A 22,267-nucleotide genomic window follows, 5' to 3' on the forward strand; every position below is an offset into this window, starting at 1 on the left:
AGTAGGCGTGTGCTGAGCCTTTCGCCAAGTGCTACTCTGAGGTGGAGTAACTCTGTAAAATCACGGTTGAACAAAGGGCTAAACATTTTTTAAATTCTCATTTTCTTCATGGGGTCGTGTTTGTTAACAATATCACTGAAGACATCAAAAAAGAAGGTCCAAGCATCTTCGACAGAGAGGATCAAGCTGATTCTATACCATTTTACAGAGGCCAGGTCATGAAGGAAGGCTTACTCATTAAAGTTTTCTAGCAAGTGTCAATGACAAATCAGGACAGGACGTTTCACCGAGCAACCATTACAAACACAGGCTGTAAAAGAGTGATCACTAAGGTCATTACAGAAAACACCAGACTGGTACCTATCAGGATTATTTGTGAGGATAATATCAAGGAGAGTGACCTTTTCTGGGTATTTGAAGTCATACCTTGTGGGATTGGTAATAATATGAGAAAGATTTAGGGAGTCCTATTGCTTTAGGACTTGGTCAAGCATGTCCCAGTTTAGGTCTCGTAGCAGAACAAATTCAGACTTAGTGTAAGGGGCCAGGAGAGTGCTTAGGGTGCAGGTAGGGAACAGGCCAGCGCTGATGGAGGACGATAACACCCCACAACAGCCAACAAAGTGTTATTTGAATGTTTAATGTTTCAGTCGAGTACTGAAGGTGATCCTTGGAAAAAGATTGCCACTCCCCCACCTTTGGAAGATCTGTCTTGCCGAAAAAGGTTATAGCCAGAAAGGTTAACATCAGTATTCAAAACACTCTTTCTTAACCACGTCTCAGTAATGACCAACACATCTGGATTGGAGCTGTCAACCCACACTTTCAATCCATTTTAGGTAATAATCTTCTAGTGTTAACGTGCAGAAAACCCAGGCTTTTACGAGAGCAGAAATCAGTGAAACAGAGCACAAGTCAGAATTGGGGCTAGCAACAGTAGTTGGGCCAGGGTGTACATGCACATTTCCAGATATCATCAACAGTAATACAATCAAGGCACAGCAGAGGACAGGGAGAGCTCTGCAGTGTTGATGTATGACATGGGAATGTGCATTAGATGGCAACAGGATCATATTATACAGCAATTTCACCAGATAACATGAATACAAAGCCGGCGAGAGGTGGATAGAACAGGATGGGGGGGCCAAAAGTCTGTGTAACCAATAGAGAGTCAGAGTCCCGAACAGTCTGTCCCACGGTAGGGTAAACAAGAAAGTTAATAGTCAACAAAGCATGCAGGAGTCAAAATGAACAAGAAGAAAAAATACTCAGTTTAGATCTCTTTTAACCGCTACATCTTTTCTGAAAGTAAAACAGTCAGGGTTCAGACCAGGTCATAGGACCATCTCTGCTACTTCTATGATTTTAAATGATCTCATAAATTGTTTAGATACGAAGAAACACTGTGCCGCCCTCTTCATGGACCTGTCCAAGGCATTCGACACTGTGGATCACACCTTACTTATTCAGAGACTCTGTCTCGGATATTACAACACTAGATTACAGGGTTGGTTAATGCTGGAGACTCCACATGTATCCATAGAGTTGGGCAAATCATCCTTTTCCTACCAGGCCCTTATCATGTGTAATAATCTCCAAGTAACATTTCATTTGGATGTGTTGTTGTCTGTGGGTCAGCTTAGTAGAAAGGCTAAGGGTTTTTATAATGATACATGTGTTTGTTTTTGTTTGATTGTTTATTGTGCATATAATATTTTCTATTTAAGTTTGTGTTCTAAATTGTATAAAATGTTATTTTCTGTATTGTTCCCAGGGCACATTTGCAAATGAGACCTAGGTCTCAATGTGTTTTTCCCTAGTTAAATAAAAGTGAATAATAATTTGATCCAATAAATTAACATAAAGGGGTGGAACAGGGCTGCAAACTCCAACAACTTGCTCTGTCTAGGCTTACCTGCACTCACCACGTTCTGTTGCATAATTCAGCAAGTGTGTCAATAGCAGTATACCATCAGATTAAATCAGATCAACACGCTTGACTCTATATTACATCTATCTATACATACATTTTTCATTTACATTTTGGTCATTTAGCAGATGCTCTTATCCAGAGCTCTTATCCAGAGTGACTTACAGTAGTGAATGTATACACTTTCCTACTCTATTCATACTATACATTTGTCACGTGCGCTCCTTCTCCGGCCTCTAGGTCACCAGGCTGCTCGTTATGGCGCACACCTGTCACCATCGTTACGCACACCTGAGCGTCATCAGACTCACCTAGACTCCATCACCTCCCTGATTACTTTCCCTATATATGTCACTGCCTTTGGTTCCTTCCCCAGTCGTCATTGTTTCGGTTCCTGTGTCATGTCTGTGCGTTGTTTGTGTTTTCTTGTTTGGAATTATGTTACGTTTATTTATTAAACCACTCACTCCCTGAACTTGCTTCCCGATTCTCAGCGCACACGTTACAACATTGTTTGCGAGTTCAGACATAATAGCACTATAAACTGAGTGTTGATTTCAGCACATTTCATTTGTAAACATTTCAACTTGTATTAAATTATTATTTTTTCTCATTTTTTTTCAATAGGGCAAAAAAATCAACACACATCAAAATAATGTTACCTTTCTTTTCTTTCTTGTGATGTAACTTCCAAGACCATGCATCAAATCCCTGACGAAGCTTTACCGTTGTTATAGATGCAACGGAAAGACAATATATTCCATTTTGACAGGTCATTACAAACACGTCTGTGGTTGTAACGTTAAAGGGGAAAAAAACGACAGGCACAAAGCAAGAGTAAGAAAGAGTCGCAATAAAGTGAAAAGAATCAATCCAGTGAGATTTAAGTGACAAGTGGATTTTGCACCCCCCTCAAACACAGGAAATAGATGAATGAAAAAGACAGATCCTCAGGTGGGAGGGGAATGAGCGTTGCTACTGTTGTGTGTTCCTTGGGTTTATCAGTATAGTGCTGAGTGGCTGTGTCTGTGTTGGATGGTGTGAGTGGCTCTGCTCTTGGAGCTGGAACAGCCCAGCCAGCCAGATCTCTCCTCACTCCAGTTCTGGCTGCCTCCAGGCATGTTTGGCTCAGCCATTTGCCAACTGCAGAAAAGGGATTGGGGCTGGAACTCCCAAGAGTCGATAATGGAATCAATCTGATTGATAGATGCTTTAGAATGCCAAATCATCATCCGTTACCATGGTCGCCATAGCACTTTTGCGATCCCATAATACAGTCCATAATTTGGGCTGTTGGACATTGACGGAGAGTGGCAGACTGAGGCGAGACATAATGGGTTTGGAGTTGCTCTGGTCTTATTTTTGCATCAGGGGTCATTCATAAGAGCTTTCCTATGGCACTGTAGCAGAGACATTTTGACAGAGCGACAATGCGAAGATGTTTCCAAAACGAACTGCATCATTCCAAATACCCAGCACAACACTTGATTGACAATAGCAATTGCTTTGCAAATACACAATGTTAACTTTACACCAGTCGTGTAAAGTACTTAAGTAAAACTACATTAAAACCTCTTAAGGATCGGACCCTTTTTTTCACCTAAAATGACATACCCAAATCTAACTGCCTGTAGCTCAGGACCTGAAGCAAGGATATGCATATTCTTGATACCATTTTTTTTTTTTTTTTTTTTCACCTTTATTTAACCAGGTAGGCAAATTGAGAACACGTTCTCATTTACAATTGCGACCTGGCCAAGATAAAGCAAAGCAGTTCGACACATACAACAACACATAGTTACACATGGAGTAAAACAAACATACAGTCAATAATACAGTGAAAAATAAGTCTATATACAATATGAGCAAGTGAGGTGAGATAAGGGAGGTGAAGGCAAACAAAATATATATATAAATAAATAAAAATATAAAAAGGCCATGGTGGCAAAGTAAATACAATATAGCAAGTAAAAAAAAGTAAAAAAAGTAGAGATAGTAGAGATAGAAAAAAGTAGAGATAGAAATAATGGGGTGCAAAGGAGCAAAATAAATAAATAAATACAGTAGGTAAAGAGGTAGTTGTTTGGGCTAAATTATAGATGGGCTATGTACAGGTGCAGTAATCTATGAGCTGCTCTGACAGCTGGTGCTTAAAGCTAGTGAGGGAGATAAGTGTTTCCAGTTTCAGAGATTTTTGTAGTTCGTTCCAGTCATTGGCAGCAGAGAACTGGAAGGAGAGGCGGCCAAAGGAAGAATTGGTTTTGGGGGTGACCAGAGAGATATACCTGCTGGAGCGCGTGCTACAGGTAGGTGCTGCTATGGTGACCAGCGAGCTGATATAACGGGGGACTTTACCTAGCAGGGTCTTGTAGATGACCTGGAGCCAGTGGGTTTGACGACGAGTATGAAGCGAGGGCCAGCCAACGAGAGTGTACAGGTCGCAGTGGTGGGTAGTGTATGGGGCTTTGGTGACAAAACGGATGGCACTGTGATAGACTGCATCCAATTTATTGAGTAGGGTTTTGGAGGCTATTTTGTAAATGACATCACCGAAGTCGAGGATTGGTAGAATGGTCAGTTTTACAAGGGTATGTTTGGCAGCATGAGTGAAGGATGCTTTGTTGCGGAATAGGAAGCCAATTCTAGATTTAACTTTGGATTGGAGATGTTTGATGTGAGTCTGGAAGGAGAGTTTACAGTCTAACCAGACACCTAGGTATTTGTAGTTGTCCACATATTCTAAGTCAGAGCCGTCCAGAGTAGTGATGTTGGACAGGCGGGCAGGTGCAGGCAGCGATCGGTTGAAGAGCATGCATTTAGTTTTACTTGTATTTAAGAGCAAATGGAGGCCACGGAAGGAGAGTTGTATGGCATTGAAGCTCGCCTGGAGGGTTGTTAACACAGTGTCAAAAGAAGGGCCAGAAGTATACAGAATAGTGTCGTCTGCGTAGAGATGGATCAGAGAATCACCAGCAGCAAGAGCGACATCATTGATGTATACAGAGAAGAGAGTTGGTCCAAGAATTGAACCCTGTGGCACCCCCATAGAGACTGCCAGAGGCCCGGACAACAGACCCTCCGATTTGACACACTGAACTCGATCAGAGAAGTAGTTAGTGAACCAGGCGAGGCAATCATTAGAGAAACCAAGGCTGTCGAGTCTGCCGATGAGGATGTGGTGATTGACTGAGTCAAAAGCCTTGGCCAGGTCAATGAATACGGCTGCACAGTATTGTTTCCTATCGATGGCGGTTAAGATATCGTTTATGACCTTGAGCGTGGCTGAGGTGCACCCATGGCCAGCTCTGAAACCAGATTGCATAGTGGAGAAGGTATGGTGGGATTCGAAATGGTCGGTAATCTGTTTGTTGACTTGGCTTTCGAAGACCTTAGAAAGGCAGGGTAGGATAGATATAGGTCTGTAGCTGTTAGGGTCAAGAGTGTCCCCCCCTTTGAAGAGGGGGATAACCGCAGCTGCTTTCCAATCTTTGGGAATCTCAGACGACACGAAAGAGAGGTTGAAAAGGCTAGTAATAGGGGTGGCAACAATTTCAGCAGATAGTTTTAGAAAGAAAGGGTCCAGATTATCTAGCCCGGCTGATTTGTAAGGGTCCAGATTTTGCAGCTCTTTCAGAACATCAGCTGACTGTATTTGGGAGAAAGAGAAATGGGGAAGGCTTGGGCGAGTAGCAGAGGGGAGGGCAGTGCTGTTGACCGGGGTAGGGGCAGCCAGGTGGAAAGCATGGCCAGCCGTAGAAAAATGCTTATTGAAATTCTCAATTATAGTGGATTTGTCGGTGGTGACAGTGTTTCCTATCTTCAGTGCAGTTGGAAGCTGGGAGGAGGTGTTCTTATTCTCCATGGACTTTACAGTGTCCCAGAACTTTTTTGAATTTGTGTTGCAGGAAGCAAATTTCTGCTTGAAAAAGCTAGCCTTGGCTTTTCTAACTGCCTGTGTATATTGGTTTCTAGCTTCCCTGAAAAGTTGCATATCACGGGGGCTGTTCGATGCTAATGCAGAACGCCATAGGATGTTTTTCTGTTGGTTAAGGGCAGTCAGGTCAGGAGAGAACCAAGGGCTATATCTGTTCCTGGTTCTAAATTTCTTGAATGGGGCATGCTTATTCAAGATGGTGAGGAAGGCATTTAAAAAAAATATCCAGGCATCCTCTACTGACGGGATGAGATCAATATCCTTCCAGGATACATCGGCCAGGTCGATCAGAAAGGCCTGCTCGCTGAAGTGTTTCAGGGAGCGTTTGATAGTGATGAGTGGAGGTCGTTTGACCGCTGACCCATTACGGATGCAGGCAATGAGGCAGTGATCGCTGAGATCTTGGTTGAAAACAGCAGAGGTGTATTTGGAGGGCAAGTTGGTTAGGATGATATCTATGAGGGTGCCCGTGTTTACGGAATTGGGGTGGTACCTGGTAGGTTCATTGATAATTTGTGTGAGATTGAGGGCATCAAGCTTAGATTGTAGGATGGCTGGGGTGTTAAGCATGTTCCAATTTAGGTCGCCTAGCAGCACGAGCTCTGAAGATAGATGGGGGGCAATCAGTTCACATATGGTGTCCAGAGCACAGCTGGGGGCAGAGGGTGGTCTATAGCAGGCGGCAACGGTGAGAGACTTGTTTTTAGAGAGGTGGATTTTTAAAAGTAGAAGTTCAAATTGTTTGGGAACAGACCTGGATAGTAAAACAGAACTCTGCAGGCAATCTTTGCTGTAGATTGCAACACCGCCCCCTTTGGCTGTTCTATCTTGTCTGAAAATCTTGTAGTTGGGGATGAAAATGTCAGAATTTTTGGTGGTCTTTCTAAGCCAGGATTCAGACACGGCTAAAACATCCGGGTTGGCAGAGTGAGCTAAAGCAGTGAACAAAACAAACTTAGGGAGGAGGCTTCTAATGTTAACATGCATGAAACCAAGGCCATTACGGTTACAGAAGTCATCAAAAGAGAGCGCCTGGGGAATAGGAGTGGAGCTAGGTACTGCAGGGCCTGGATTCACCTCTACATCACCAGAGGAACAGAGGAGGAGTAGGATAAGGGTACGGCTAAAAGCTATGAGAATTGGTCGTCTGGAGCATCTAGAACAGAGAGTAAAAGGACGTTTCTGGGGGCGATAAAATAGCTTCAAGGAATAATGTACAGACAAAGGTATGGTAGGATGTGAATACAGTGGAGGTAAACCTAGGTATTGAGTGATGATGAGAGAGATATTGTCTCTAGAAACATCATTGAAACCAGGTGATGTCATCGCATATGTGGGTGGTGGAAATGAAAGGTTGGATATGGTATAGTGAGCAGGGCTAGAGGCCCTACAGTGAAATAAGCCAATAAACACTAACCAGAACAGCAGTGGACAAGGCATATTTACATTAAGGAGAGGCATGCTTAATCGAGTGATCAATAAGGGTCCAGTGAGTAGAGGTTGGTTGGGGTCACGGCGATCCAGACAGCTGGCCGGGTAGATGGCTATCGGTAGCAAGATAGCATAGGATGGAGGTCTATTTTTAGACACCTCGTGCGTTTCCGTCGGTAGATTAGTGGGGTTCCGTGTCTTGTAGAGGGGATCAATCCAATTGGCAAAATAGATATAGTGACCCAAGAAAAAAAAAAATAAAAAAAAAAATAAATTGTCCGAAATACTTATTAAGATAGCAGCTAACGATTAGCGGGCCCCAGGTGAGCGTTCAGGTAACGTCGCGACGGAGGTGCCAGTTGGATAACTTCCTCGGGCAGATAACGTCGGCAGTCAATCGTGAAGGCCCGGTGGGGCTCCGTATCTGCAGGGGGAAAAAAACGGGTCCGGATAGGTGACTGTAGCCCAGGAATGGCTGATGGAACTCCTCAGCTGGCTAGCTCCGGAATAATTTAAGTTTGCTCCGGGATCGACGTAAGCCAATAGTCACACGGTTTGCAGCTAGCTAGCTGCGAAATCAAGGTGCAAATGTCCAGAGCCTGCGGCTGAAATCCGGGGAAACTGAGAGAAAAAAAAAAGGCCCGGTATGCTCCGGTCCGAGTCGCGTTGCACAAAAGTGCCGGTAGATTATCGAGCTAAAGGAATAGCTGATGACCACAAAACGTGGGCAGCTGAAACACCAACGCTAGCCAGCAAGCCGGCTAACTTCTGGGCAGCTTCAAATTAGCTTTCGGCTAACTTCTGGTTAGCTTTCTGGCTAACTTCTGGTTAGCTTTCTGGCTAACTTCTGATTAGCCCCTGGTTAGCTTCACTGTGGATTTTCAGATTTGAGGTAAATAATACTTTTTTGTTGTAATTGGTGAGGCGGGTTGCAGGAAAGCTTTTGTAGTTGAGTTCTTGGATAATAAAAAAATATAAAAGATATGCGAAGAAGGTGTAAATATATATATACAGGACAAGACAGTACGAGGACAAAAATGACGTCTGAACTGCTAAGCCATCTTGGATCTTTGAAAGGAAACACTTTGAAGTTTGTGGAAATGTGAAATTAACGTAGGAGAATATAACACATTAGATCTGGTTAAAGATAATACAAAGAAAAAAAACGATATTTTTTTTTAGCATCTTTGAAATGCAAGAGAAAGGTCACAATGTTTTATTCCAGGTTAGGTGCAATTTCGATTTTGGCCACTAGAGGGCAGCATTGTATGTGCAAAAAGTTTGACTGATCCAATGAACCATTGTATTTCTGTTCAAAATGTTGTTTCAAGTCTGCCCAAATGTGCCTAATTGGTTTATTGATACATTTTCAAATTCAAAACTGTGCACTCTCCTCAAACAATAGCATGGTGCTTCTACACCTGCATTGCTTGCTGTTTGGGGTTTTAGGCTGGGTTTCCATACATCACTTTGTGACATCAGCTGATGTAAGAAGGGCTTTATGAATAAATGTGATTTGATTTGACATAGTATTCTTTCACTGTAATAGCTACTGTAAATTGGACAGTGCAGTTAGATTAACAAGAACTTAAGCTTTCTGCCCATATCAGATATGTCTATGTCCAGGGAAATGTTCTTGTTACTTACAACCTCATGCTAATCACAATAGCCTACGTTAGCTCAACCGTCCCACGGGGAGGAACACCGATCCTGTGGTTAAAGTAATACTTAAGTAATACTATTTCTATTTTTGACAACTTTTACTTTTGCTTTACTACATTCCTAAAGAAAATAATGTACTTTCTACTCCATACATTTTCGCTGACACCCAAAAATACTACTGCATTTTTTATGTTTAGCAGGACAGGAAAAATGTCCAATTAACACTCTTAAAGAGAAAATCCCTGGTCATCCCTACTGCATCTGATCTGGCGGACTCACTAAACACAAATTTGTAAATGATGTTTGAGTGTTGGAGTGTGCCCCTGGCTATCAGTACATTTATAAACAAGAAAATTGTGCTGGCTGGTTTGCTTAATATAAGGAATTTGAAATTATTTATACTTTTATTTATACTTTTATACTTTTACTCAAGTAGTATTTTACTGGGTAACTTTCCCTTTTCTCAAGTATGACGGTTTTACTCAAGTCCCACTGCTTTACACCCACATAAGTAAGCGTTGGCCTTATGCACATCATAAAAGGAGAGGTTTTGAAATTAGTGAAGTATTGTGACTGGCTAAAGGAAAATTAGGGATATTTATGTTATCTACGCATTTATGTACTATCAAAACAGTGCCTTGTGTGTATGTAGAGGTGTAACATGACATGTGATAACCAGTTATAACTGAGTTTCTACTGGATATGAACTAATTAATACTCACAGGCTCTCCTTCGTGACCAGGTGGACCAGGATGCCCTCTCTGTCCCTGAGGAGAGAAACACAAAGAAATGAGTACCACGCATAGAGACAAATTGAGAGAGAGCAAGTGAGAAATTATAGATTGAAACAGTTAAAGAAATTAGGTAAAATCTGAGAGAACACTGAAGAATTATTAAAGGGCACACGCAGCCGAGAGTACTGCAGTCACGGAACACTAGCTAACACTGTTCTTCGTGTTCACCCACATATCTACACACGACCCTCACTCAATCACCAAGTTTGCTGGCGACATGACAATGGTAGGCCTCAACGGCACGACAGTCTACAGGCAGGGCTAGAGCCCTGGTGGAGTTGTGTCAGGAAAATACCCTCTCCCTCAAAATAAAAAAAACAAAGGAGCTGATCGTGGACTACGGGAGACAGAAGAGGGAGCATGCCCACATCCACATCGATGGGGCACAGTGTAGAGGGTCAAGAGCTTCAAGTTCCTTGATGTGCACATCACTGAGGACCTGAAATGGTCCCACCACACCGACATCATGGTGAATAATGCACAACATCAGGCAGCTGTAGAAATGTGGCAAACTTCTATAGATGCACCATTGAGAGCATTCTGTCAGGCTGCATCATCGCCTGGTACAGCAACTGCACGGCCTTCAACCGAATGGTTTTCCAGTGGGTTGTGTGGTCAGCTCAATGCATCACCGGGGGCACACTGCCTGCCTTCCAGGCCACTTACAGCACTCTGTGTCAAAGGAAGGCCAAGAAGTTCATCAAGGACCTCAGCCATACGAGTCATGATCTGTTCACTCTGCTACCATTTAACAGAAAGAGACAGTACAGGTGCATCAAAGCCGAGACCGAAAGACAAGAAAAACAGCTTCTATCTCCAGGCCATAAAACTCTCGAACAGTCATCATGCCATCTCCTGTAGTAAGTGGGAGTAGTAAGTAGTACTCCTGTAGTAAGTAAGAGACAAATATAGACTCACTCAGTAACACAAAACACATACACACAAGCTCACACACCTCATACTCAAATATACCACCTATTTAATAATGGCGCCGGAGGGGATGGCTGCCGTTTTACGGGCTACTAACCAACTGTGCAATTTTGTTTGTTTTCTTAGCATTGTTTGTAACTCATTTTGTACACAATGTCGCTGCTATTGTCTCTTATGACCCAAAAGAGCATCTGGACGTCAGAATAGCAATTACTCACATTGAACTGGACAAAGATTTTCTTTAATGAGTCCGACGCGAAGGAAATACTGCTTTGTCCAGACAGGGCCCAAATCCCCATCATCAGCGTGAAGAAAAGACCAAGGAAAAGGGGGAGGACAGCGGGGTCCCTTGGAAGAATTTGCAGACGAGTAGGTAAACCACCACTACTCTCCGTATTATTGGCTAACGTGCAATTATTGGAAAACAAACTGGACGGTCTACGATTAAGACTTTCCTACCAATGGGACATTAAAAACGGTCATATCTTATGTTTCACCGAGATGTGGCTGAACGACAACGCGGATAATAAAGAGCTGGCTTCTCAGTGCATCGGTAGGACAGAGAAGCTATGTCTGGTAAGACGAGGGGCGGGGGCGTGTGTCCATTTGTCAATAACTGCTGGAGTGCAATGTCTAATATTAAATAAGTCTTGAGGTATTGCTCACCTGAGGTAGAATATCTTATGATAACCTGTAGACCACAATATTTACCAAGTGAGTTCCCATCTATATTATTTGCAGACGTTTATTTACCGCCACCAATGCTGGCACTAAGACTGCACTCAACAAGCTGTGTAAGGCCATAAGCAAACAAGAAAATGCTCATCCAGAAGCGGCCGGGGACTTTAATGCAGGCAAACTTAAATCCGCTTTAACTTATTTCTACCCTCATGTCACGAGTCCACAGAAGAAAAAAAAACTCTAGACCACCTTACTTCCACACACGGAGACGCATAAAAAGCTCTCCCTCGCACTCCATTTGGCAAATCTGACCATAATTATATCCTCCTGATTCCTGCTTACAAAACCTAAAGCAGGAAGTACCAGTGACTCGCACAATACGGAAATGGTCAGATGACGCGGATGCTCTGCTACAGGACTGTTTTGCTAGCATAGACTGGAATATGTTCCGGGACTCATCCAATGGCATTGAGGAGAATACCACCTCAGTCACCAGCTTCATCAATAAGTGCATCGACAACGTCATCCCCACAGTGACCGTACGTACATTTCCCAACCAGAAGCCATGGATTTCAGGCAGCATCCGCACCGAGCTAAAAGCTAGAGCTTCCGCTTTCAAGGAGCGGGACAATAATCCGGACGCTTATAAGAAATCCTCTATGCTCTCAGACGAACCATCAAACAGGCAAAGCATCACTACAGGACTAAGACTGAATCCTGCTACACTGGTTCTGACGCTCATCGGATGTGGCAGGGCTTGAAAAATATTACGGACTACAAGGGGAAACCCAGCCACGAGCTGCCCAGTGACACGAGCCTACCAGACAAGCTAAATGCTTTTTGTGCTTGCATCGAGGCAAGCAACACTGGAAGCATGCATGAGAGCACCAGCTGTTCCGGACGACAGTGTGATCACACTCTCCATAGAGTGTGAACCACCAGCGAGAACCACCAGCGAAATAAAGTTCTGAACCGGGTTCGAACAAAAAAACGAATCTGGTTTATATCGCTCGATAAAAGATTCTTCGAAGATCCTTCAAAGTAAACTCTCATTGATCTTAATTTAACGAAATATGTTTCTACTGGTGTCTTCGCCCCAAGATTTTAGCGACCGTTGCACAATTGTTTGTGTCAGAGATCTAAATCTAAGATCCGTGTCATCACAAAGAGGATCTTCAAAAACTTCAGTGAACAGGCTTCTTTTTTTTACATGATTTGTATTTCGGTGACCTTGATTGTATTTCAGTTATACCTGAACCTGAATTAGCTTTGAGCCTTTTTGCAGATGTATTCAATACTATTGTGGATAATCAGGGTTTAATGGTAGATTGAATGCCTGGTACACTCCGGGGTCATTCATAAAAGAGATGATGCTTGGGTCAAGGCCAGGAACACAGGCTTAGGCCCGGACTGGCAAGCTTTTAAGCAACTGAGGAATCATTGTGTAAGACAAATCGTTCAGATTGTAATGGAACCTGGTTCAATTCTGTACAACTGTCAAAAACCTAAAAAGGGTTCTATTTCCTCCTCTCTGCCACAACACATGAATTCAGACACTGGCCTCATTACAATTGAGCCCAGTGGCCTCCATAATCGATGCATTAACTTCTTGATGATAGGGTGCAGAATTTTCACTTAGGGAAAAATAGCGTGCGCAATTTCAACTTCGTGCTACTCATCCCCAGAATATAAGATATGCATATAATTAGTAGATTTGGATAGAAAACACTCTGAAGTTTCTAAAACTGTTTGAATCATATCTGTAAGTATAACAGAACTTATATAGCAGTCAAAACCCTGAGGACTAACTTTTTTATTGTTAAGTTCCTCTATGTTCAATGGATTGTTTTGGGCAAACCAGAATTCTAATCAGTAAATGCGCAGTTTCTACTGCTTCCACTGGATGTCGCCATTGTATGGAAAATGGTTAAGGTTTTTTCTTAGTGAGGTGAACAAGATATTGACCCGGAAGTGGAGGGACGTCGTTTGTTTATGTTTGAGATTTGGGCAAGACGTGAAATGTTCCGTGAGTTTGTTGATATCCTGTATTGAAAACAGATTGACCTGTCTTCAATTTGATCGATTATTAACGTTTACAAATACCTTAAGCTGTATTACAAAAGTACTTTGAAATGTTTTGGCAAAGTTTAGAGGTAATTTTTTTTAGATATTGTGTCGTGATTTTGTTCAAATTGAACGCTGTTTTTCCTGGTACAACGGCGCCAAATAAATGGACAATTTGGATATATATGGATGGAATTAATCAAACAAAAGGACCATTTGTGATGTTTATGGGACATATTGGAGTGCCAACAAAAGAATCTCGTCAAAGGTAATGCATGTTTTATATTTTATATTAGCGTTTTGAGTAGCGCTAGCATGGTTGAAATAGGCTACACTCTCTTGTTTACATTGGGCTATCATCAGATAATAGCATCTTATGCTTTCGCCGAAAAGCCTTTTTGAAATCTGACATGTTGGCTGGATTCACAACGAGTGTAGCTTTAATTTGATATCTTATATGTGTGATTTAATCAAGTTTAATTTTATATAATTTTTTTGAATTTGGCGCTCTACATTTTGACATGGCTGTTGGGACGCAAGCGTCCCATCTATCCCAGAGAGGTTTTAATCACCATTTTATTTCAGCGGGTTATCTCTTTGAAAGCAGCGCTTGGAAATGCTGATCTACTGTCAAGAACGCAGAGTTCATCTCAGCCTATGCTGCCCTTCAGTCGCTTGACTTTTAGGCCCTGACGGAGACATGGATCACCCCAGAGAACACTGCTACTCCAACTGCACTTTCTTCATCTGACTACTTTTTCTCTCATAGTCCAGGAGCATCTGGTCGTCGCGGTGGTGGCACAGGTCTACTCATTTCTCCTAAATTGAGATTTTCTATTTTCTTCCTCTCTCACCTGTACATCTCCTCATTGGAATTCCATGCTGTCACCGTCAATTGTCAACTCAAGCTTAACATTATTGCCATCTATCGCCCACCATGTGCCCTTGGAGAGTTCCTCAATGAGCATGACACCTTGATCAGCTCATTTCCTGACGATGGCTCACCACTCTTTGTACTTGGCAACTTCAACCTCCCGACGTCCGCCTTCGATTAATTTCTTTCCAACTCTCTCTTTCCCCTACTTGCCTCTTTTAACCTCACCCTTTCCCAATCCCTTCCAACTCACAAGGCAGGCAATAAGCTTGACCCCATCTTTAGTAGAGGCTGCTCGCCTACTACTCTCACTGCAACCCCCCCTCTAGGTCTCTGATCACTGCTTTGTTTCCTTTGTCTCCCTTTCCTCCAACACTAACCACTCAGCCCCTACCCAGATGGTCACACAATATTCACTCTTTCTCCAACTGCTCTCTCCTCTTCTGTCATATCTCCCCTCTGCTAAATCCTTCTCCCTCCTGTCTCCTGATTCAGCCTCTTCGACCCTACACTTTTCCCTTTCCGCATCCTATTACTCGCATTGTCTCCTTTCCTCCCGCCCTCCCCTCCTGCTCCGTGGCTGAGTTACTCACTGTGAGCTGACAGAACAGGGCTGCAGGCAACTGAGGAAAACTGAACTTCCGGAGGACCTATAATCTCCTCCCTCTACGGACGACTTTGTCAACCACTTTCTAAAGAAGGTTGATGACATCCGCTACTCATTCCCTTAGCCTATTGAGTCCACTGGTCTCACTCACATGTAATCACCTTATGCCTTGACTTCTTTCTCCCCTCTCTCTCCAGATGAAATCCTGTGACTTCTGAGGTCTGGCTGCCCGACAATCTTCCTACTCGACCCCATCACCTCCTCCTCACTTCTCTGTATCACAGAGGCCCTTTGCACTGCAAAAGCTGACTCTTTCTCCTCTGTTCTCATCCTCCTAGATCTATCCGCTGCCTTCGAGACCTTGAACCATCAGATCCTCCTCCTTACATTCTCAGGGGTGGGCGTCTCTGCACACTTTTGAATTGCATCCGACCTGGCAGGCCACTCCTACCAGGTGAAGTAGAGAGGATCTAAGTCTGCACCACATACTCTCACTACTGGTTTCTCTCAGGCCTCGGTTCTAGGCCCTCTCCTCTTCTCTCTATATACCAAGTCACTCGGTGCCGACATATCCTCACATGGTCTCTCCTATCATTGCTATTCAGATGACACTCAACTACTTATCTCCTTCCCCCCTTCTGACACCCAGGTAGCAACATGCATCTCAGAGCGCCTGGCAGATATCTCAACTTGGATGTCGGCCCAACATCTCAACCTCGACAAGACAGAGGTGCTCTTCCTCCCGGGGAAGGCCTACCCACTCAAAGACCACTACATCACGGTTGACAACTCCACAGTGTTGCTCTAATAGAGTGCAAAGCACCTTGGCATGACCCTGGACAACACCCTGTCGTTCTCTGCAAACATCAAAGCAATGACTCGCTCCTGCAGGTTCATGCTCTACAACATCTGTAGAGTACGACCCTACCTCACGCAGAAAGCAGAGCAGGTCCTAATCCAGACACTTGTCCTCTCCTGGCTGGACTACTGCAACTCACTGTTGGCTGGGCTCCCCGATTGTGAAATAAAAGAAGTGGCCCAAGGTGCAGCGTGGTACGTGTTCATGATTCTTTATTTTCTCAGAACACCAAACAAAACAACAAAAGAATAACGAACGTCACGTTCCGTAGGCTTCACAGAGCTAACAAAAAACAACATCCCACAAAGCTAAGGTGGCAAAACAGGCTGCCTAAGTATGATTCCCAATCAGAGACAAGGATAGACAGCTGTCCCTGATTGAGAACCATATCTGGCCAAAACATAGAAATAAAGAACATAGAGTTTCCCACCCGAGTCACACCTTGACCAACCAAACAGAGAATAAAAAGATCTCTACGGTCAGGGCTCGACAGTTATAAATTAACTACATGTTCACTCATTAGATGGTTCGAAAGTGTTCAAACATATACAGTTGAAGTCGGAAGTTTACATACACTTAGGTCATACATCCACAAGTCATTAAAACTAGTTTTTTCAACCACTCCACAAATGTCTTGTTAACAAACTATAGTTTTGGCAAGTTGGTTAGGACATCTACTTTATGCATGACACAATAAAAAAAATTCAATTATAACTCACTGTATCACAATTCCAGTGGGTCAGAAGTTTACATACACTAAGTTGACTGTGCTTTTAAAAAGCTTGGAAAATTCCAGAAAATTATGTAATGGCTTTAGAAGCTTCTGATAGGCGAATTGACATCATTTGAGTCAATTGGAGGTGTACCTGTGGATGTATTTAAGGCCTACCTTCAAACTCAGTGCCTCTTTGCTTGACATCATGGGAAAATCAAAAGAAATCAGCCAAGACCTCCACAAGTTTTGACCTCCACAAGTCTGGTTCATCCTTGGGAGCAATTTCAAAACGCCTGAAGTTACCAAATGTATCTGTACAAACAATAGTACGCAAGTATAAACACCTTTTAACCACACAGCCGTCATACCGCTCAGGAAGGAGACGCGTTCTGTCTCCTAGAGATTAATGTACTTTGGTGGGAAAACTGCAAATCAATCCCAGAACAACAGCAAAGGACCTTGTGAAGATGCTGGAGGAAACAGGTACAAAAGTATCTATATCCACAGTAAAACGATTCCTATATCGACATAACCTGAAAGGCCGCTCAGCAAGGAAGAGGCCACTGCTCCAAAACCGCCATAAAAAATCCAGACTACGGTTTGCAACTGCACATGGGGACAAAGATTGTACTTTTTGGAGAAATGTCCTCTGGTCTGATGAAACAAAAATAGAAATGGTTTGGCCATAATGACCATCATTATGTTTGGAGGAAAAAGGGGGATGCTTGCAAGCTGAAGAACACCATCCCAACCGTGAAGCACGGGGGTGGCAGCATCATGTTGTGGGGGTGCTTTGCTGCAGGAGGGACTGGTGCACTCCACAAAATAGATGGCATCATGAGGACGTAAAATGATGTGGATATATTGAAGCAACTTCTCAAGACATCAGTCAGGAAGTTAAATCTTGGTTGCAAATGGGTCTTCCAAATGGACAATGACCACAAGCATTCTTCCAAAGTTTTGGCAAAATGACTTAAGGACAACAAAGTCAAGCTATTGGAGTGGCCATCCCAAAGCCTTGACCTCAATCCTAAATTTGTGGGCAGAACTGAAAAAGCGTGTGCGAGCAAGGAGGCCTACAAACCTGACTCAGTTACACAAGCTCTGTCAGGAGGAATGGGCCAAAATTCACCCAACTTATTGTGGGAAGCTTGTGGAAGGCTACCTGAAACGTTTGACCCAAGTTAAACAATTTAAAGGCAATGCTACCAAATACTAATTCCAGCCAAAACCATTATCTCAGCCAATCATGGTTAGCGGCATGTCTTTTTCCGTGGCTAAACCAACTTGGCTCGTCATTTAACAATTTTATTCGTATTTACAGATGGCATACAGTACAAGCTTGTTATTAAGGCACATGAAAGTTCACATGTTCCAGAATTCATTTCTGCCAAAAAATAAATGTTGATGTTCAAATGTGAAGTAGTGACGTGCGACATTCGCCTAGTTTTCTGAAACAAGTCGCATATGTCTTGTAACGTCCTGACCAGACTTCTTATGTGTATTGCTTGTTTAGTGTTGGTCAGGACGTGAGCTGGGTGGGAATTCTATGTTGTGTATCTAGTTCGTCTGTTTCTGTGTTCAGCCTAATATGGTTCTCAATCAGAGACAGCTGTCAATCGTTGTCCCTGATTGAGAATCATATATAGGTGGCTTGTTTTGTGTTGGGGATTGTGGGTGGTTGTTTCCTGTCTCTGTGTTTGTATTCTGCACCAGATAGGACTGTTTCGGTTTGCCACATTTTGTTATTTTGTTCGTTGTAAGTGTTCACTGTTTTTGTTTAATTAAACATGTTGAGCACTGGCTACGCTGCTTGTTGGTCCGATCCCTGTTTCACCCTCTCTTATAGTGAAGAGAGGGAAGGCTGCCGTTACATGTCTGATGTATTATCCCTTGACAACGTGTGCCTGTATCATAACAATTTGATTACTCTACTAAACTCATAATTTATCTTCTCTCTGAGGACAAGGGTAGTAGTTTACATTGTCATCAGAGAAGAGGCTTCCACACACACACACACACACACACAGAGAGAATCCAATCCAACAGAACCTCTGTCCAAGTTCCCGATATCAATTTCCTAGAAGTATGACTCACCCCAGTCAAGACTTTCCTGCTCATTATGACACCAGTGACTAACATGTGTATGTCCCCCCCTCCACCCTGAGCCCCATCCTCCTGCTGACAAAATGAACCTCCTCCCTCCCTCTCCTTCATTCCGAACAAAACTGTAGCCGACCCAGCTGACACAGATTGTAGAAGTGGTGATCACAGCGGAACCGCTGGCATGGGTCAGAACCTCATGGGTCTCCCAGTCACTGCCAGTTGTGACTCTGGCAGTGGGATTGAACCCGGGTCTGTTGTGACGCCTCAAGCACTGTGATGCAGTGTCTTAGATTGCTCACCCTCTCGGGAGGCACCCAGCAAATTGATTTTAACAATTGGTCTGCCAAAAAATGCGGCCCTCCGTTGAATTTCAAAATCCCGATGTGGCCCTCAAGCCAAAAAGTTTGCCCACCCCTGTTATAGAGCAACAAAGCATGAGGAGAGAGAGAAGAGAATCTCCTGCAGCTCAAAAAGGGACTCACACACACACAGAGAGAGAGAGAGCGAGAGAGAGAGAAAAACAGAGGAGAGAGAAGATATATAATAGTGACTGACTCATACCGAACTGTCTTTTCTTACGGTCGTGTTCTAGCATATTTGGCTGACTGATGTTATGACCTCACACACACATTGTGCAGAGAGTATTCTTTCTTGGTCCAAACTTGTGTTTGTATGCATTTGGAGTACTAGACATGTGTGTGTGTGTGGGCGCATTTGTGTGCGTGTCTGGGCCACATTCCAGCTCACAACACGAGCCTCCAGTTATATGGGCTTTCTGATGAGAAAGTAGTAGAGGATGAGAGGCAATGAGGTTTAAAGCAAACGATAGGTGAGTGTCTGTCTCTCTTACCTTTCGACCAGCCTGGCCGATTAGTCCAACTTGGCCAAGAATGCCTGGGTCTCCCTGAAAGACAGTCAAACACATATCATCTCAATACACAACATAGATTCAAGTTAGACTAAACTTGAATAGAATGACTTTATTGTACTTGATAAATATACAGTTTGTTGGTCAAGGAACTGGTCAAGGTGAAGTTAGGTGAAGGGCGGGGGGGGGGGGGGGGGGGGGGTTTACCTTCTCTCCTTTAGCGGCTGTTCCAGATGAGAGACCAGGGTCTCCGTTCCTCCCCTGAGAAAAAAACAGAGAAAGAGGACCAATTAGTGACGCTTAAAAAAAAAACAAAGCACACTTATTCACACTGACACATACAACCACCTAACAGTGATACTTGGTTATTTGGTCCTATTTTTACCATACGTAGATAAACGTTATGCCGTACCGCAGTAGAGTACCTATACTGTAATTACACTGCTTTTATATGGATACTGTCAATTGGGTTTGATATAAGGTATCATGAAGTGGGAAAAAACTCCTCTCCTCACACATGGGAATGCTATGTTCATTACCTCATTTTTGATAGCTTTTGAGGCCTAATCAATGAATGAATCATCATCTATCAATATGATTGTCACAAGATATTAGCAACATCCTGCTCAAACAGCGAGTGACCGGAGTGGAAGGAGTGAAAGCAACCCTCCTTGGACACATGGGAAACCTTATGATTGTAGCAGTCTTTCTGGGGTACCCCTCCTTGGAAAAAACCATATGGTTGTATCGGTTACTTGAGGGGTACCCCATCTACAGACTGTCTCCGGATCACTCTGTGGTGAGATTTCTCCCCAGCGGCCTTCCTGCCAGACAAAACAAGGATTCGTTGTTGGAGTGAAGAGAACAGTAATGGGTCTCTACACTTCAAAGCCGCAGGTCGGAAATGTAACTCATCGTATGGACTTCTTTTTCCCAAAGAGCTCCTGGGATTTACAACTTTTCTGTATTAAGGGGTGGTGAAAGAGCACTATCGGGGAGCGCTCGTGCACATCAAAACACTTTGAAAACGTTCTCTCAACACACCTGCTTAACGAAGCGAGCGGCTCTGACTCCACCCCCCCACCCCCCCAAGCAACACCTAAAGGCGTGTGTTTACAGAGGATAATTTATGTTGCTCAACTGGAGACATTGCTGCTTTGACGTACTACGTAAGCTAGTAGGCAGCAGCTACTCTTCCTGGGGTCCGGCAAAATGAAGGCAGTAATACAATACATTCACAACAGACAGCAGTTGTACAGGACGAACATAAGTACAGGTATGCGTTTTCAGAATTGACATTATGTGTGTGCCCTCTGACCCCTACTCTACTACCACATATCTACAGTGCAATACAAAATCCATGTGTACCTGTGTGTATGTTATCGTGTGTGTGTACGCATGTGTCTGTGTCTGTTTGTGTTGCTTCATAGTCCCCGCTGTTCCATAAGGTGTATTTTTTATCTCTTTTTAAAATCAAATTTTACTACTTGCATCAGTTACTTGATGTGGAATAGAGTTCCATGTAGTCATTGCTCTATGTAGTACTGTGCGCCTCCCATAGTCTGTTCTGGACTTGGGGACTGTGAAGAGACCTCGTGGCATGTCTTGTGGGGTATGCATGGGTGTCCGAGCTGTGTGCCAGTAGTTCAAACAGACAGCTCGGTGCATTCAACATGGCACAAGCGCATTCGCACTGAGTTGAGCAACACAAATGACGAAAAAGTTGGTGGATGTATTCGATAGATTTTTTAAATGAAATTTATGAGTTTCATAACATCGCGGAAGGACTGCAGTTGTATAGGAACACTTTTTCAGAATTGACATTTTTACAAGTATTGGCTGATGTTGACGCAATGTGGCATAGCCGAAGTATGGGTGTTGAAGGTGCTGCAGCACCCCCTGGTTGTGAAATGGTAAAACTGTAATGTGTGTTGCAGTAAAATAAAACATAAAATGATTGATATAAATGATAATGGGATTGGGGTAGGGAATGGGAAAAAAACATGGAATAGTTATATATGGGGCCCATTCTGAATGGAGAGCTCTCAGCTCTATTTTGTAAACGGTGCACTCATAATATGCTCTTATCTATTCAGTTGTGGGGATTTGAGTCAGACACATGCTCTGCTGTACCTCTCCCCTCGCTCTCTCCCTTTTCTATTCTCTCCCCCTTGTGGTGGATATCAAGTGATCTGGGGGGCAGGTAGCCTAGTGGTTAGAGAGTTGGGGCCAGTAACTGAAAGGTTGCTGGATTGAATCCCTGAGCTGACAAGGTAAAAAATATTTTGTCCTGCCCCTGAACAAGGCAGTTAACCCACTGGTCCCCAGTAGGCTGTCATTGTAAATAAGAATTTGTTTTTAACTGACTTGCCGGGTTAAATAAAACTGGAGCCGTGCTCGCAATTAGTTATTCACTTCTGTTTTCTATTAGTTTACAATTCTAAACTTAACGAAAAGGGAATGGAAACAATATCTAATAAGTAGCATAGCATTCTCTCACCCACAGCTCGCAGGCCTGCTCCTGCACATGTCAAAGGCCTGCTCCTGCACATGTCAAAGGCCTGCTCCTGCCCATGTCAAAGGCCTGCTCCTGCCCATGTCAAAGGCCTGCTCCTGCCCATGTCAAAGGCCTGCTCCTGCCCATGTCAAAGGCCTGCTCCTGCCCATGTCAAAGGCCTGCTCCTGCCCATGTCAAAGGCCTGCTCCTGCCCATGTCAAAGGCCTGCTCCTGCCCATGTCAAAGGCCTGCTCCTGCCCATGTCAAAGGCCTGCTCATGCCCATGTCAAAGGCCTGCTCATGCCCATGTCAAAA

The 22,267-nt window shown here is 43.5% G+C and overlaps 1 protein-coding gene across 1 annotated transcript in view; it reads right to left on the bottom strand.

Moving 5' to 3' along the window:
- Positions 1-22,267, bottom strand: part of col27a1a (collagen, type XXVII, alpha 1a) — a 210,187-nt gene that overhangs the window by 149,989 nt on the left and 37,931 nt on the right. The window contains exons 6-8 of the mRNA XM_055875638.1: positions 19,663-19,716; positions 19,438-19,491; positions 9,680-9,724 (exon numbers count right to left, since the gene is read on the bottom strand). Of these exons, the coding sequence (XP_055731613.1) occupies positions 9,680-9,724; positions 19,438-19,491; positions 19,663-19,716 (153 nt within the window). The remainder of the gene's footprint in view (positions 1-9,679; positions 9,725-19,437; positions 19,492-19,662; positions 19,717-22,267) is intronic.

Source organism: Salvelinus fontinalis, chromosome 21 (genome assembly GCF_029448725.1).
Source record: "Salvelinus fontinalis isolate EN_2023a chromosome 21, ASM2944872v1, whole genome shotgun sequence".
In the NCBI taxonomy this organism is placed as follows: Eukaryota; Metazoa; Chordata; class Actinopteri; order Salmoniformes; family Salmonidae; genus Salvelinus; species Salvelinus fontinalis.